Here is an 18,608-nt window from a genome sequence, read left to right on the forward strand (position 1 = left end):
CATGAGAATTAAAAAGGGAGAAATAATACTATAGATATTCAAGAAGATCATTGCTATATTTCCTTTAGATGATTTTGTTCTATCATCTACTGCTTGCCTCCAGATAGAGGAGGAATCAATAGCTTGAAAATGGGAAACACCAGATCCCAATACCCAGCAGGGAGTAGAAATGAACGGTGGGGAAAAGGGAGAGGCATTCAGCGCAAGTAAACAGAGCTCAGGAAAAGGAGAGAGCAGTTTTCAGACGATAGATAAGGAAGAACTTCTCAGTGCTAAGAAATACTCAAGCCTGGGACAGACTGCCTTAAAAAGCAGTGAGATTGACATCTCAAGTATTTAGTTAGATTACAAACTGTTTTAAAGAGAGGCTACATTTTAAAATTCCAATTTGGATAAGGAAAGAGTAGATGGTTTTTAAGCTCTCTCATAAATTCTCAGACTTAATCCCTTCTGCTTAAAATACATTCTGTTTTTATACAACATAGTGGTTTTTAATTTTTGGTTAGTTTTTAACTTTTGGTTATTTATCCCTGTAAAATGGAGATGATTAGTTGGCTCAAAATCACCTAATTCCCTTATGGACTAAAGTAGCTGGGACTCTACTACCACCCAGTGGCTATGTTCTGAACACACAGGATGAACTTGGGTAGCCACATTTCTTGAAGTCTGAACATGCAACTTTCCAGCCTTGACGAAGCTGGCCTTATGACAATCCAAATACCAGTCTACAAGATTAGTCTTTGATTTTCCCCTGCCTTGGAAAACCAAGAAATTCTTTTACAGACACTCCTTTTCCAACTCAAACAAGATCGCTTTTTTCCACTTTTAACTTTCAAGTAACATTTAAAAAACTGACAAATTAGGCCTGGACCTCTGCTGATTTTTTTGTCAGAATAAAATATGAGTTTGATCTTTCCAGTGAAATGAGCATACATCACTCATTCTTTGGAAATAATTTTCTATATTGCTTCTAAGTGGCCATTTAAGCAATAATTGCTGCATTGCACAAAGCAGGCAATTTACTTCCAATCACCCAAAAGAAAGGTTTCAGCAGAGCTTTAAAACAAAACAAAACAAAACAAAACCAAAAAACCCAGTTTTGAAATACACATCTTTGAGATGGAATAGTTTACAGAATAATAGGAGCCTTTACATTCTTAGCTAGACATGATTTTAATAGAATTTGGAAACTATGTTATTGATGTCCCTTTTTTTCTTCTAAATATTCCAAACTAACTTCAGTTTAAAACCAAGGGTCTCATATCTATGTGGTAACTTCAATTCAGAGAATCCTCAGACTTTTCTGAATTGATACATATAGTGCGTATCTGGAGGACGCAGACACCAGGCCAGCAGAACACAATATTCTCTACAATGTTCTAGAGGAATAATGGAGACTATTTAATATATTTATTCATTTTATAGCTCCAATCATAAAATGAATACAAAAAACCCAAACCGAACCAACAAAACAACCTGAAGAGACTGATAGCAAGTCACTTAGTTTAGAAGGCAAGGCTGAGAGGAGCTCTCACACCGAATGTGGCAAGTGGTCTCCTACCTCCTGGCATTTGTGTCTTCCCTGTAATCCCTTCCCTGTGTGAGACAGACTTACCAACTCACTTCTAACACATATGATACAGCAGAAGTGATGGGAAATTACTTTCTACATTAGGTGATAGATTGTGGCTTCCATCTTGGGCGCTCACTCTTTGGACTGCTCACCCTAGAAGACCTGGCCGCCATGGCAGACACTCAATGATTCCCACCTTCTTACACCACATCCTGTGTGCTCCCCTCCCCTGGAGTGCAGGCTTGCCTAGTGACTTGCTTCTAACCAAGCAAATACAGCAATGGTGATGAGAGGTGACCAGCAGATCCTTTTTCTCTTGCTGGCTTTGATAGTGCAAGAAACCATGTTATAGAGGCCCACATGGCAGGAACTGAGGGCTTCAGTCCAACAGACTGCAAGGGACTGAATCCTGCCAGTAATCATGTGAGAATGTGGAAGGGGATCCTTCTCCAGTGGAGTCTTTAGATGAGATACTGGCCCTGGCTAATGCTCTGTAGCCTTGTGAGAGATCATGAAGCCAAGGACACAACTAAGCCGTGCATAGAGTCCTGACTCACAAAATGTGTGCTGTTTCGAGCTGCTGAGTTTGCGGTATTATCAAGCAGCAACAGGTAAGTAATACTCCATAAGGTCACTCTGTGGAGAGGCCGACAGGTGAGGAATCGAGGCCAGTCAACCAACACTGTGAGCGAGCTTGAAAGCAGGTCCCCGCCCTTGCCAGGTGAGTCCCCAGGTAAGACTGCAGACCTGTCGGACAGTTTACTGCAGCTTCGGGAAAGACTTTGAGCCAGAGGCACCCAACTAAGCCATGCTTAGATTCTTGACCTACAGAAACTGTGGGATAATACATGTTTCTTATTTTAAGCCATTAAGTTTTGGGTAATTTGTTACACAGCAGTAGATAGGTGATCTACCCATGCTATCTTGGCATTTATCCAATTAGATACGGTCACACAAAAGGAATGAATATGAAAATACGTAACTAAAGAAAAAAAAAAGGCAATGTTTATTAGGCTATCCTGAAGGATAGAAGAGATGAAAAGCTATTAACCTGTGGAACCTGAAAAACAAAAAGGGAATGGGACAACTTTCTATACTTGCAACTGAATATAAATATACATTATTCCTGCAATTCCATCCAACCATTCATCATCCAACCACCATCCACTCACAGCTCAAAGCACTTTATTTACATTACCTCATTTAATCCTTACGATGATGGATAATGAAGTACTATTAATGTATTATGAGGTCACTGGTACTGAGAGAAGTCATGAAAACAGTACACAGAAGAGCTGAGATGTATAGCTGTATCTGTCTTTTCCCTGTTTCTATTCTTTAAAAGGATGACTAGAAGGCGAAAATGATTAAACATTAAATTTAGTTGTACTGAGTTACATGGTGTCCAATTTGTCTGCATATTTATCAGGCAGTGGCCACTGAAAAACCTTAAATGAAAAGCTAAGGAATTTAGATCTATGTCAGCTCATTCACACAAAAAAATGTTTAATGAGTACCTTCTTTATGCTATATATTTCTTTAAAAAGTAAACATTTCATTTAATTCTAAAACGACCAATTATAGTTGGAAAGTTACATTGTTGGTCCAAATAACTGATAGTAAAAGAGTGGGGCCATGAAATAGAGTGCCAACCAGAGTTCATGTTATTTACTCGAGATAATAAACACACATAAAATGGGTCAATGTCTTAGAGAATCCCTAAGAGAACTCTCGTGAAGGTGGCCTGTTTGGTCAGGGCTGCAAGGAGGGCTGAGAAGGAAGGAGCAGGAAGGAGATGAGGAAAGGTTCTCAGAAGAAGGTCATAATTCAGCTAAGCAGCAGGAGTTCATCAGGCAGGGGAAGGAAGAAAGTGTGCTTAAGACAGAGGGAATAGCATGTGCAAAGGGAAAATCAGTTAAAAGAATACAGAGTATTTGAGGGAACTTAAGTACTGTAGTTCAAAATGGTGACAGGAGAATATGTATCAAGGATTAAAAGGAGGGAACGGCAGAGCAGCAGGCACAGAGAGGATCTTAAAGGGCCTTATCTATCAAATTAAGGGGTTTAGAAGTATACCAAAGGCTGGCCAGGTGTAGTGGCTCATGCCTGTAATCCCAGCACTTTGGGAGGCCGAGGTGGGCAGATTATGAGGTCAGGAGTTCGAGACCAGCCTGACCAACATGGTGAAACCCCATCTCTACTAAAAATACAAAAATTAGCCGGGCATGGTGGTGCGCACCTGTAGTCCCAGCTACTCAGGAGGCTGAGGCAGGAGAATCGCGTGAACCTCGGAGGCAGGGGTTGCAGTGAGCTGAGATCGGGCCACTGCATTCCAGCCTGGGAGACAGAGCAAGACTCCGTCTCAAAAAAAAAAAAAAAAAAGAAAAAAAAAAAGTATACCAAAGGCCCTGGGAAGTCTTTTCAGCAGAGTAATACGATCAATGTTGTATTTTAGGAGGATGAGACTGTTGGCATTATGAAGGGCAGATTTGGAAGGGAAATCAACTGGGAACAAGATGAAGATAAAATGGCATGGAAGGGATGAATCTGAAAGCAACTGGAGAACTCTATTTACAGGGCCTGGTAAATAGAAATGGTTAAAATAAAAGAATGAATAATTAAAGATTATTCCAAAATTCTGCAGATGGGGAACTATGAGACTATTGTATCAAAAAAAGAAATAGAAATATCTGGATGGAAAGCAGGTTAGCTGGATTTTAGACATGTTGCTTCAAGATTCAGGGATTTTATATATACTCCTATCAGCTGTTAGACATTTTTTTCTGAAAATCATATTTAAATTAACTTGCTCCTTTTTTAAAACCTTGACTTGGTTATTATACCGAGGAAATCACAAGCTTGTTGGGCTAGTTATTTCTATCTAGTATACATTAAAATAAAATTATAATATTAAGAATAAAGACTATCCACGTGTCAGTTAAAGTCATCTTGCACATAAAGCAAAGGTCACTGCAAAAAGAGCTACCTCTAGCTTCTAACAGTCATTTTACTTTGGGTGGGGAGAGAAAATTAGTTTTAATGAAAAAGACCTTTCTCTTGCTTGGGCTTAAAAGGTTGTATGGTACAGTAGTAGTAATAAGTACTAACTTTATAATCAAGTTCACAATGAATTACTGGAGGCCATGCTTTTATCTTCAAGAATTTGAAATCAAAATTTATCTGGTCATTTTCCATGAAAACACACAGGTTAACCATAAAGATGTCCACAAGCAGTCTTCCAAGTGATAGCATTTATGTTCCAGGAATTGCAGTGTAAATAAAATCTGTCTTTCCCATAGAAAAAGTGTTCTACCTATATTCATAGGTAGAAAGCTATGTTATAAAGGAAGGGCCAAGGTCACATGGGTACTATAATTAACTAGAAAGGATACAGGTATATATTATTTAACATAGAACTTGGCAAAGTATCTATGGGAAACAAGACAATTTAGTTTAGAGACTTCCGAGAGAGTAACTGTGAAGATAGGAGGTGAGGCTATGATGTGCAGAAGGTTTTTTTCTGGGACCAGAAATAAAATACCTACATTCCACACCCCACTGGCATCCATGAGTAGGTACACAGGCAATGAGACATATGAGCATGTCAAAGCACGTCAGAAAACAATGGCTCCCCTGGCTTAAGCCAACCAGATATGAATTAAATGAGTACAATGCACGCACCCTCACTCCTCCCCCACTATACAAGTATGTGCACCATCATCACATATTACTGATATAGAATGTTAATGGGAGAAAATGCTAATGGTTAAAGTTATGGAAAAGGTTATCACATTTATTTATAATGGAAGGCTAGATAAATAACATTTGCAATTAAAATAAAAATACATTTGATTGCTTGATGATTGAGCCAGACACAGTTAGAAACGAAGAAAGGTAGTATCACTTGTCTGGAGGAAAAGAACTGCGCTTGGTAATACACATTAAATGCAATTATCTATGTATTGATCAAGAAAAGGCTATAGAAGTTATTCTGGCTAAAAGAAAATCAATGGAACTATTTACTCAGAACGAAACTGCAGTAAAAAAAGAACAATGAAACTGATGAAACCAGAACAAGCTGTCAGAAGGAGTGACTAGGAGACTAAACTATTAAACTATTCAAATCAATAAAATGTGATAAATATGCCACAGGAAGTCAGTTACTGACAATGAGAATATACAATATAAAGTAAAAAAGAACTAACACATAAAATTATAATGCAAACTGACTAAAAGAAGAAAATTAACATTCTTTAGAAAACTTTCATCAGTACATTGGAATTATTTGTTTGAGTTAAGGTCTTTGGTTTGTTTAGCAAAGATGTGTTTGAAATTTTACAATTATTGTGGAAATGATTTGGGAAGAACAGCTATAGCTGTAATATGGAAATAGCAGAGTATAATGGTTTCAAAACAGCTTGCACACCTTCCGTTAGGGAATAAGGATAAAGCATTCTTACTGTTTAGGATATTCTCCTAAGAAAGCTCCAAACCAGGGGATGAATAAATGGTTGGGAAAGAAAACGATTTGATAGACAGCAGTCTATAAAGTCCTAACCATTAGACCAAAGGCACATGTGATGCATCACTGTATTAAAAGCTGACACAGCAGCACAATATTAACGAGAATTTTAACTCTCTGGACATTTGTAGGCATTAGGTTTTACCAGTAAAGGAAGTGATAGGATAAATGTCTTTTAGCCCAATTTTACACAGCTAGTAAGAGGGTAAAAGTAATTAGAATTAAGGTCTTCTTTTAGTCCAATGCTATCCCTACTCAACTGTTGTTATTAAGAGCATTAAAGATGAACTATAATGAAAAAATGTAGCTAAAAAAAAGAAAAAGCAGAAGAAAGTCTTAACAGTATAACTGATATAAAATAGAAAAAAGACCTGGTTTTTAAGTTAACTCCAAATTGACTATAAGCCTAGAAGGGAACCATAGTGGGCCAAAGGTGCGAGTGAAATATTGGAAAATTATGTCATATAAAGAATACTTGAAAAAACAGATGTATTCTAAAATAGGGGAAGATGTGTAGAGGTAGGTGGTTGAAAGGCTGACACCTCTGATAAGTTGACTAGGTCTTAAAAAGATATAAAGGGACACATTGTGTTGTAGTGGGCTGAATGGTGGCCCTCAAAATGATATGTCTATGTTCTAATCCCCAGAACCTATGAATGTCATCTTCTTTGGAAGAAGAGTATCTGCAGACAAAATTATGTTAAGGGTCTAGACATGAGGAGATTATACTGGTGGCCTCAAATTCAATGCAAATGTCCTTAGAAGAGATACAGAGGACAGGAAGGCAATGTGAAGATGGAAGCAGAGACTGGAGTAGCGTGGCCACAAGCCAAAGAAGCTGCCAACCATCAGAAGCAAGAAGAGGCATGGAATAGATTCTCCCCTACAGCCTCTGTAGGGAGTATAGTCCTGTAAAACTGAATACATATGTAGACTGGAGATTAGATCTCTGTGCAAAACAGGGTGAGCATAAGCCCAAAACAAATGAATTATACCTACCAGCAGTTTTTGGCACACTTTAAGTTACAAGCATTCTATTACACCTGTCCCAAATTGTAACAAGGTATCTTCCCTGGCTAGAGGACTAACATGGGTGTTATTATACAAGGGCGATCCCTACACCTGGGAGAATAACTAAATTTTCTCTAAACACCTTTTCCATTCTAAAATTTCATGTATATCAATAGTCCATTTAAATTCAGGACTTACCAGCATTCAATATTTAAAGTTGACCATAATGATGAAAGCATACAATATTACAACTCCTTATACTGTATGAAAACAGTAAAACAAACAGAATAATCCTAAATTCATAAATGCCCTAATGATGACTCCATCCTTAGACCCTCACAGACATTTAAGATGGATCCCAAAATAGGGTGGGTCTATTGGAATGTATGGCCAACTTTTGGTTCAAGATTATTTAAGATTCTAAGTGGACAAGAGAAACTTCATAAAGGGGCGATTCTTAAAAGGTGCACTTGTCTAAGTACTACTGTGCTTTCCAAATTAATGGGCAACTGCTTCAGGAGCCTAGTCACGTGAATAATGAAATGAGATGAATAAAGACTGACACTTTTCGGAAACAAAACAACCAAGGACAATTACGAAAACATTCTTTTGAGGTAGTTGCATGGTCAAAGCTTTGACATGTAATAAAATGCAAAGTGCTAGGCTGCTTATAAAGATAAAACAAAATAAAGACTCTCAATTGTTAGACAATTTTGGGGAGAAGTATAAAATACTGGGCTCCTCTGGCTTCTTATAGAAATGTGTTGTGGGTTTAAAAATAGCTCATAAGAAGCAAAAGAGAAAAGAGGTGGGTGGCAATTAATAATTCTTTTTTTTTTTTTTTTTTTGAGATAGGGTTTTACTTTGTCATCAAAGCTGAAATGCAGTGGCACAATCACAGCTCACTGCAGTTTCAAACTCCTGGGCTCATGTGATCTTCCTGCTTCAGCCTCCCAGCAGCCCAGTAAGTCACCATGCTCAGCTAACTTAAAAACATGTTTTCGGTTTTTTTTTGCAGAGATGGGGGTCTCGCTTTGTTGCCCAGGCTGGTCTCAAACTCCTGGGCTCAAGCAATCCTGCCTAAGCATTCCAAAGTGTTGGGATTAAGGTGTGAGCCACTGCATCCAGCCTAATTCTTAGTATTTAGTTTAAATGACTCAAATATATAAAAGAGTGTTTACCTGTTCTGTTTCAAAGATATCCCGAAGGTGTTCAAGGCCAAGGCTTTTTAGAAATTGGCTGATATTCATGTCAAGACCGGTAACTAAAACAGAAACATATTCAAGATTCTCAGAAAGAATTCTCTAAATATAAAGAAAATTTCAGTATCCATTTAAAGACATGACTCTGACAACCTTGGCTGTCAGATGATTTTACATGGCATAAAATAATACAGAATACACAGATTTAATTCAGACACTTTATTTCTCAAGTTGATTGAGAAATAAAAGCAGAGCGTTTTATCTTCATCAAATTAGTATTTGTATCAATTCTAATATGGTTAGAATATAGAATTATAACTTATTGTAATTTATAAAAATATAGAGAATACTAATTTTAAAATATTATAGTATAATATTTATACTATAGAATGCTACTTATATAGAGAAATCTAAAGCTTTTAATGAATTAAAAAATCTAAATGTATCAGCTATCATTTTAGTTTTCATTCCTGAAATGACCTCTCAGTTGTGTTCTGACATAATTTCAATATAAGTGGTTCAATAAGATGCTGGTTGTAAACAGATGCTCTAGAATATACAGAAGTAAGAACAATGGCAATGCCAAGAAATGTGGCAGTCTTCTATGAAGAAATATTTCTTATAAGATGTTGTGTGTATGAAAATTTACAGACAGGACGTCTCTAATGGAGGCGTTCAATAATTATCAATAGAAAAAAGTAATTCTGCTCCACTAACAAAAGGTATAAATAAATAAGCATTCACGGGGTCTACTCACCTTCTCCTTCCTTCCTTTCTGTTCCCGCGGCGCCATCCCCTGCGTTGGAGGCTCCTCCTACAGCCAACTCTGCTAAAGGGCCAGTGAGGTTGTCTATGCTGCTGGCAGCAGAGAGGCAGGAGGGGGTGGATGCTGGTGAGATCAGAGAGGCACTCACTACAGTAGCCTGAGGTTTAAAACAGGTAGGTAAGGCCTCTGGGGGCATGGCATCTATCAGCAAAGCTCTGATATCGTCAGCCTAAAAAAATGATTAAAAAAAAAAACGTGAAAAGACTATATATTGAAATGGTAAGTTTTTCACTAAGAACCAAATGCTTTGTGGATTTTTTCCTTAATGAATGCCTCATTATCTATCCCCTTCTGGTTTTTGATCATTCCTTCTCCTATCCACAGCTTAGAGTTTCAGTAGTTTCAGTAGACAGAATTGGAGAAACCATGTAATTTTTAAAAATATTTCTTCTTTCATTTAAAAAAAAGCACTTTCAGTGTTAACTGTCACCCTTCTTTAGAAAAATTTCCATATTTACTATATTTTGTTTATGTTTAAACAGCTATAATAATCTGGTTATTTACACTTAATAATGTCATGTAAAATTAGCATCTGGTGAAATTTCAAAGGGATGACACTCTTAGCTCATTTATTCATAAACTTTACAGTTTTTAAGTATTAGATGCAACTGCTTTTCGAGTATGCGGGAGATAGTCTCCAGAGACAGCCAGCCATCAATTCCTTCCTCCCGACATGCATGCCTCCCCTTGAATTTCTACCCACCTTGAATGTGCTTTGCCCTGTGAGTTGTCTTGCCCAATAGAATGCAGAAGTGATGTTCTGAGGCTTCTGAGCCAGGCTTTAAGTGGATTGGCAGTGTCTACTTTTACTCTCTTAGAAGCCATCTGTCATGCCGTACAGAAGTTTGGGCTAGACTACTGAGGGCTGAGATCCTATGCAGGGAGAGTCCTGCAGGATGAAAGGCTATCTTGGAAGCTCCAGCCTCTGCTGAGTTCCCAGGTGCAGGTAACTACAAAACCAGCAGAACTGCCCAGCTGAGCCCAGTCAACTCCCAGAAGTGTGAGAAATAACAAATCGTCATGTTAAACCCTCACTGGGTTTGGGGGTGGCTTAGTGTGCAGCAATAGAGAAATGAAATGCACACCAGTACCGGGAAGTGGGGTGCTGGTGGACATGTGGCTTTGGTTGGAGGTGTGAAGGGTGGCCTGGTTATTGCTGAGGAAGGCTGTGAGTGGAAGACAGGCAAGTGCAACTGAAGGCGAGAGAAAGGGGACTGATGCTGTGTAGCAGAAAGTTTGGCAACACTGGCACATGAGGTCTTATAGAAGGCAGAACGTGAACCTAAATAAACTTGTAAATTTGGCTAAGGAAATTTCCAGAACAAATTTTGCCTCGCCAGCTGGACTGGTATGTTTACAGAGAGAAAGGAACTGTTTAGTTCTCTTTAAGGAAATGTATTCACCCAAGATTTGCTAGGTTAGAAAATAAAATTATTCACCATTCCCAGCCTCTCCATCAGCAAAAGTTTCTTCAAGTAAGGCATAGCCTCAGGCCAAAGGTCAAATCTAGGGTGCTGACAGGAAAACATGGCCTCAGAATAAAAATCACCAGAAGTATAGATATATTACCTCAAAATCTTTAAAAAACCTCTAAGGTGGTACCTTGTGAATTCCCTTGGCTAGATGAAAGAGCTTCGAAGGGTCTTATGGGCATTGCCCCACTGCACCTTGACTTGGAATCCATATTACAGAGGGACGTGTCTTGAAAAGATTTGTGGGTGGGGCTTTTGGCTGATGGAGTGGTGCATAATTTGATGGGAAATCCAAAAGTTTATAAAGGAAGAGTTGTACTATTTTGGACTAAAAGGGACAGGTAGATTAAAATAGTAAAAGGCTTAGGGTCCCCAAAATTTCTAGGAGCAGGTAAAAGGTTGAGAAAGCCATTTGGCTGTAAATACGATCCATTTCTTATGAAAAGAGAAGGATAATTCAGAGGGCATGGCCAAGAGCTACAGAGGCTGGGTACAGTGGCTCACACCTGTAATCCTAGCACTTTGGGAGCCTGAGGAAGGAGGCTGAGGGAGGAGCCCAGGAGTTCAAGACTAACCTGGGCAACATAGCAAGACCCTGTCTCTACAAAAAGTAAAAAAAAAAAAAAAAAAAGCCAGGCATAGTGGCACGTGCCTGTAGTCCCAGCTACTTAGAAGACTGAGGTGGAGGGATGGCTTAAATCTGGGAGGTCAAGGTTGCGGTGAGCCATGATCATGCCACTGCACTCCGGCCCGGGTGACAGAGCCAGACTGTGTCTCAAGAGAAAGAAAAAGAAAGAAAGGAAGAAAAAGACAGCCACAGTGAACCACTCCCTGGGAGCAGAACTGGGCCCTAATCAGGCACCATTCCCTAAGTCCAGAGTAGACAGCCTTGATAACACGTGCCTGGCTGAATTTTAGAACTGCTAAGGACCCAGTGATGACTATCTGTGCCCCTTGTTGGTTGGGGGAATGTGTGGCAGGTAAGTGTAATTTGAATGTGGGAAAAATAGATTTAATTTGTATTCACAGGGAAGACTGTGGCTGATTAAAGATGGCCATGAAATCTTTGCTTCTCCTTTCAAAGAAGGTGGAATCTATTTTCCTATCCCTTGAACCTGAGCTGAGTTCATGACTCACTTTGCACAACAGAATGTGGCGGAAGTGACAGCATGTCAGTTCCAGGCTTAGCCTTAAAGAACAATGGCAGCCTCTGCTTTCTCCCTCTTGAGATGCAATTATTTGGTGAAGAAATTCCAACAAGACTACTTAATGATGAGATGCCACGTGGGACTAGAGAGGCCCCAGCCTTCTAGCTGTATTTGTCAAGGCCCCAGGCATATGAGTGAAGCCGTCTTTATGTTTCTGCCCCAGCCACCAGCTATATGCAGTTACACAAGTGACCCCAGGTAAGACCAGAAGAATCTCCTAGCCAACATACAGAATCATAAGAAATAATAAATCATTATTATTTTAAGCCACTAAGTGTTTTGAAACAGTTACTCAGCAATAAATAAATGAAACAGAATATAACTTGAAAAAACATTTCTGGCTTAAAAAATTAGAAATTATTGTGACTATACAGTAACTCCCTGATTTTCAGAAAGTTCAGGGAAGAGGATGTGGTGCTTAACTTTGACTCTGCAGTTAAATAATACTGCTCAGAGTTAATTTTTCTTTGACCATCTCACGGACTTAGGTAAATCATCATGAACATTAGTTGCTCTACAATAATATGCCAAATATAGAAGGTACGAGATAAGTTTATAAAGGAAGCGTGTGGCAGGTGAGGGTACACTCTAAAAATGTGTTTTCTTATGATTCATGTTTTCCTAGCAGGCTAAGAATGGCAAAAAAAATTACACTAACTTACTGATTAGTTTGCCTTAGAGTTTTAAATTATATTTTCATAGAAAAAGTGTGAACTTCAAAAATGTTCAGAAGGAGATCTCTGTTCTAAGTGAAATAAACATGACTAAAAGTAAGCTGGTGAGCCTGAGAATTTAATGTCATCTCGGAAAGTATAAGGAACAATACTCAGTATCTGAAATGAGGACTTACTGTTGCCAGATCCAGAGGCGTCTGGCCTTCCTGGTTCTTCATGGTGGGGTCTGCACCATGCGCTAGAAGGAGGGCGCACAGCTGCGTCCTTCCTTTCTGGGCTGCTTCATGGAGAGGAGTAAACGCCCACTTATCTGTTGCATTTACACACGTGTTGTATTTTATCAATAATGCCGCTATGTCAACATGCTGAAGAAAAAGAAAAGGATACAAAGATTAAGAATGAGATCATCTGGTAAAGCACCATCGTGTATACTTGTTTTTATTTAATAATTCACTCCCTCTATATCTCCATTTTCATCCTTAACAGAAGTTTCTTCTAAAAAATAAAAAAGAATTTCAGTCTTCTACCTACACTTTGGACTCCCATCTTTTCTTGCCTCCTTTAAAATCTCAATTACACAACTATACTATTATCCTGTAACTGTCCATGGGCTTTTTTCAAAAAAATTCATCCTTCTAATATATTCAGCTTTATTTTAAAAACAAATATGATGTAAGGTGTTTCGTTTTGTAAAGTGAAACTAGTACCTAATTCAAGTCTTCTGTTAATGGTCTAATCGATCTGCCAAACTTTTCAAACACGCATTCTATTCACATTGATTCTCTTATCTTCCCATTTCTTTTCTAACCTAATGCAATCAGATTTACTGAAATACTCATCTCAAAGATTCTCAATGTTTTTGCTTCAGCCTTTGAAAAAGCAACGTAACATTTTATGAAAATTGGTCTATTATGTCTAAATGATTGAGGGGTGGAGGAAATGTTAGCAGCAGACATGCCAATAACCTGGGCGTGAGGTGATGAGACCCTGAACCGTTGACAGTTACAGAAAAATGGAAAAGAAGGGCTAAATCTGAGAAATTTTGAAAGAAAAAAAATTGGGTTTAGAAAGCCAAATTCACAACAGAAGAGAAAAAGTCAAAGATGACTACATTTTCTGGGAAGGGGGGAAGGAGGGGAGAATCTAGAAGATTAGAAAATAAGATAGAACTATTAACAGAAATTGAGTTGTAAAAGTTTTAAGTAGGGGCTGGGTGCGGTGGCTCACGCCTGTAATCCTGGCACTTTGGGAGGTTGAGGTGGGCGGATCACCTGAGGTCAGGAGTTCGAGACCAGCCTGGCCAACATAGTGAAACCCCGTCCCTACTAAAAATACAAAAATTAGCTGGGAATGGTGGTGCAAGCCTGTAATCCCTGCTACTCGGGAGGCTGGGGCAAGAGAATCGCTTGAACCCAAAAGGCAGAAGTTGCAGTGAGCTGAAATCAGCACCACTGCACTCCAGCCTGGGTAACAGAGCAAGGCTCCATCTCAAAAAAAAAAAAGGAAGTTGAAGTAGGTATGAAACTCTCAGATAAGGCTCATTGAGATAGTAGGCACCTTCTGAGGTAAAACCTCCAAGTAAAGACATTCTGTAGATGGTTTGTCAGAAGAGGCTGGAGCACAGTCAAGGGGGCATCAATTCATTCATTCACTCACTCACTCTCCCGCCACTCACCCACTAACCAGCATCTGCTCAATACCTACCAAGGGCTGAGGATTGGGGCTGGGGGCTCCAGGGAGATTATGAAATGGAATAGTGGATTAATAGTTGTAGCTACTTGACAAATGAGCTCATTAAGGAAAGGAATACAGAAAGGTAATTACAAGGTGGATAAAACGTTGAAAACAACAGTATTTTGGACAAGGAGAGTGGAAGAAAAATCCTCAGAGGAGAAAAAAGGAAAAATGGAAGCTGGAGAAGAACTATAAAGGAGCAGGACTATAAAAGCCAATATAGGAGCAAGTTCCATGGAGACCAGGTTCACTCAAGAAAGAGCTCCATATAGCAAAAGGCTTCAGCTTCTTCTCAAAAATCCTTATAAAATAAGCTAAGACAATCAATTACACAATAGGCACTACTGATTCAACAGATAGGCTTTTTAAGAATATTAAAAATAGGCCGGGCGCGGCGGCTCAAGCCTGTAATCCCAGCACTTTGGGAGGCCGAGACGGGCGGATCACGAGGTCAGGAGATCGAGACCATCCTGGCTAACACAGTGAAACCCCGTCTCTACTAAAAAATACAAAAAACTAGCCAGGCGAGGTGGCGGGCGTCTGTAGTCCCAGCTACTCGGGAGGCTGAGGCAGGAGAATGGCGTAAACCCGGGAGGCAGAGCTTGCAGTGAGCTGAGATCCGGCCACTGCACTCAGGCCTGGGTGACAGAGCGAGACTCCATCTCAAAAAAAAAAAAAAAAAGGAATATTAAAAATAACTTGTATATTTCTATAAATACATTTAGGATGTTAGGCTGGTTACCACTTATTTCTGAGATCCATTTCAACTCCAATATACTATAATTCGGTGCAATTGGCACATTTATGTCCCTTACAGACACATTTCCAGGCATAACTTGGTCAGTTTGGATAATTAACTCAAAAGCACATTATCTGCTGAGAATACATTTCTAACTCATGCTGCTGCTCAACTACCATACATTGAGGTTTTTAAGGAAGACATGTATGAGAATGGAAAAAGACAGGGAAGGCCAAGAAAGTTCCCAAGGTGCTACTAAATGCGTGTCACTTTCTATCTTCCTTAAAATATCATTGTCTTCCCTGCACTCTTGAAGACACTCACTTCAAAAAGAACTGGCACTTTTTCGGAGGTAGTATTTAACTTTATGTAATATAAATATCTGTATTTCCTAATTTTAGAAATAGTAGTTTCTGAAAACGAAGTGAAGAACATTTATCTAAAAAGAAAAGTACAGATCAGTCAACTACTAAGGAAAGTTTCCACATTTGCTCTAATAATACAAAGTAAAAAGCTGCCAAAAAAACAAAAAGTAGGCCAGGTGCAGTGGCTCACTCCTGTTATCCCAGCACTGTGGGAGGCTGAGGCCAGCAGATCATTCAAGGTCAGGAGTTTGAGACCAGCCTGGCCAACATGGTGAAACCCCATCTCTGCTAAATTACAAAAATTAGCTGGGTGTGGCGCCACACACCTGTAATCCCAGCTACTCGGGAGGCAGAAGAATCGCGTGAATCCGGGAGACGGAGGTTGCAGTGAGTTACGATTGCACCACTGCATTCCAGCCTGGGTGAAGAGTGAGATTCCATCTCAAAACAAAACAAAACAAAACACCCCATAAACAAAAAATAAAATAAAAAAGCAGTATAATCAGACTAAGGCTTCTCAGAACAGGATATGTTTGGTGATTCTTCTGGCATTATACTATCACTATAAAATTAATTCTATAGCTTAATTATTTTAAAATTTTCTAACACAAAAGATGAAAACAGAGGTACCACTTGTGGTATTATCAAAATCACCTAAAACAAAACCAAACCTAGTAATTTATCTCCCTTATTCAAAGGCTATATGTTGAAAAAAGACAGTAATTTTTGTTAAGTTAACCCAAAAGCACGGAATAATTTCAAGCTTCTCCCCAGTGAGGTTACAAGCTATTTAAACTGTTTCTGATGATTAATTTTATTGAACTCCCGTGTTTACTGGCAGAATAATATCATTTGGTAGACTAATTTACACAGGCTTCCAAAATTACAAAAAGTCCAAGGAAAATTACATGTTTGTGTATATGTGTATAAAATGAATTGTATTATCTAGTATGCATTATTAAGCTTTCTTTATATTGAAGTTATAGTTTATGCTTGGACAAACCAATTACATGCTTGTGAAATTTTCTGACAAATGTCTGAAAGAACAATGAACAGGAAGGAGTATATTACTACCCAAATAGACTAAAAATATAGTTCTTAAGCTGTTTAATTCTTTTACATAGCTATACCACAGAGGCAAAAATAGTAACTGGAATTTAAGGCTGACAAATCCAATAAATAGCAGTTCAATTCTATTCAACACAATATATAAGAGCAAAGTACTGAACTAGATGGTCCAGAAAAGAAACTGATCTCTGTTGGAATGTTTCCAGGAGAAACAGACAATTTAACATAGTTTCAGAATCCAGCTGCAATACAAAATGCTTTAAATGACAAATACAACATAAAAAGACTGGGAAGCCTTTAATTTTAAAAAGGTGGGAAGTAGGGGAAAGAGAAATGTGCTTAGCTTCAGTTAAAGCCATTTAACTGTGTAGATGCTTTATTACAATTATGTCATGAAAATTCCCCAGATGTTATCCATTTTAGAGAAAGCACTGGAAAATAAAAACAGTTGAGAGAAAATGTATCAGCCAACTGATTTACTCTTATAAGATATAAATTTACATGCTTCGTCGTAATAAGTATCAATGCCATTTACTGACTAGCAGAAAAGTTAACTGTCTTGCGTAAACATGCATTCAAATATAATACAAGGCATTGTTATATAAAGAACACCAACACAGTAAGGCACACTACCACTAATATCAGCTCTCATGCAACTTGTAATTTTTATTGATGCTTCTTAAATAAATATGTATTTTTTTCTCCATTCGGAAAAACTGAGGTTCTTTTTATACAAAAAAGGCTCAAAGACACACAGAGCAGACTGGGCTCTCTAGCGGAAAAAAGGTAAACATGTATGAAGGAATAATGAACAAGAAATAACTGTATAAGTAAAGAACTATGTAATTTCACAGCTACCTCAGATTATTATTTCATCCTCAGGCCAGTCAATTAATCTGTGTTTATTTAATACAGTACTGAGCCAGTCAAATATATAGATTGTTCCTAAGGCTGTGAGATGTTAAGAGTGACATGCAGCCCTTATTCTGACTGGCTCAGTACAGAGGCTGTGGGAAGCGAGGAATTTACTAATTTTTAGTATCTCTATATCTATCTCTATATCTCTCTCTCTCTCTCTCTATATATATATATAGATATAGAGATATATATATACTTTTTGGTAGAAATAGAGATACCTCTCTCTCTATATATAGATATAGAGATAGATATATACTTTTTGGTAGAAATGGGGTCTCGCTATGTTGCCTAGGCTGGTCTTGAACTCTTGGGCTCAAACGATCCTCCTGCCTCAGCCTCCCAAAGTGCTGGGATTATAGGCATGAGCCATTGCACCCAGTCATGAAGCAAGTTATTTTATAATAACAGTATTTTTATAATCCTTTACATTAGATAAAGGAATTTCCACATGCACGGTCTCATTTAATCATTACAACAACCTGGAAAGAAGGTCTTGGAATCCAACTTTTCCTACTGAGAAAACCGAAGATGAGAAAAATTTAGGCACTTGCTGAAGACTACTGGGTTATAAAACAGAAGAGGAAAGATGAGATCCCAGATATTCAGACTCTAAGTTCAGCTTTCTCCATTAAACCACAGATGCCTGCAGAGTGTGCTAGACTAAAACACAAGAGCCATTTTCTTTCCAAGCTGAAAATGGGAAAGAGAATAATATTAGGAAGAAGAAATTATTTAAGTAGAGATCCCTGGGTAACACTATACCTACAATTGCTCTATATATTGCTTAATTTTCAGTATAGAAGCTCTATTCCAGATGATATGCCACAGAAAATCTACTCCACAAAATGATTATATGTGGCCAGGCTAGTTCAAGCATCACCAAATTCATGGGATGAATATAAAATAATCAGTGTTTTGCCATCCTAATAGAAATGTAGACTGGGGCCCTATGATTTCGTTAAAATGTCCAGCCAAGGCAGGAGAGAATGAATAAAAAGGAACTTTTGAAAGATACACAGATTTATCAATCTACAAATAATAGAAACATAGTTATATCTACTCCTTAGCTGAGGGGAGACAATGTAGCTTTTTACACTTTTTATATTGTGTTAATATTAGTACTCCTTAAAAATACAAATATACGTATTTATTAGTACTCCTTAAATATATATATGGATATATATATCCTTAAGTATGTAAGTATACATATTTAAACGGCCGGGCGCGGTGGCTCAAGCCTGTAATCCTAGCACTTTGGGAGGCCGAGACGGGCGGATCACAAGGTCAGCAGATCGA

At 38.3% G+C, this 18,608-nt stretch overlaps 1 protein-coding gene across 2 annotated transcripts in view; it reads right to left on the reverse strand.

The window, feature by feature from the left end:
- TNKS (tankyrase) overlaps positions 1 to 18,608 on the reverse strand; it is a 230,132-nt gene that overhangs the window by 24,707 nt on the left and 186,817 nt on the right. For both annotated transcript variants that reach the window (XM_005562613.5, XM_074000265.1), the window contains 3 exons: positions 12,665 to 12,853; positions 9,066 to 9,303; positions 8,288 to 8,370 (listed from right to left, as the gene is read on the reverse strand). In XM_005562613.5, the coding sequence (XP_005562670.2) occupies positions 8,288 to 8,370; positions 9,066 to 9,303; positions 12,665 to 12,853 (510 nt within the window). The remainder of the gene's footprint in view (positions 1 to 8,287; positions 8,371 to 9,065; positions 9,304 to 12,664; positions 12,854 to 18,608) is intronic.

The sequence above is a fragment of the Macaca fascicularis genome, chromosome 8 (genome assembly GCF_037993035.2).
Source record: "Macaca fascicularis isolate 582-1 chromosome 8, T2T-MFA8v1.1".
Lineage (NCBI taxonomy): Eukaryota > Metazoa > Chordata > Mammalia > Primates > Cercopithecidae > Macaca > Macaca fascicularis.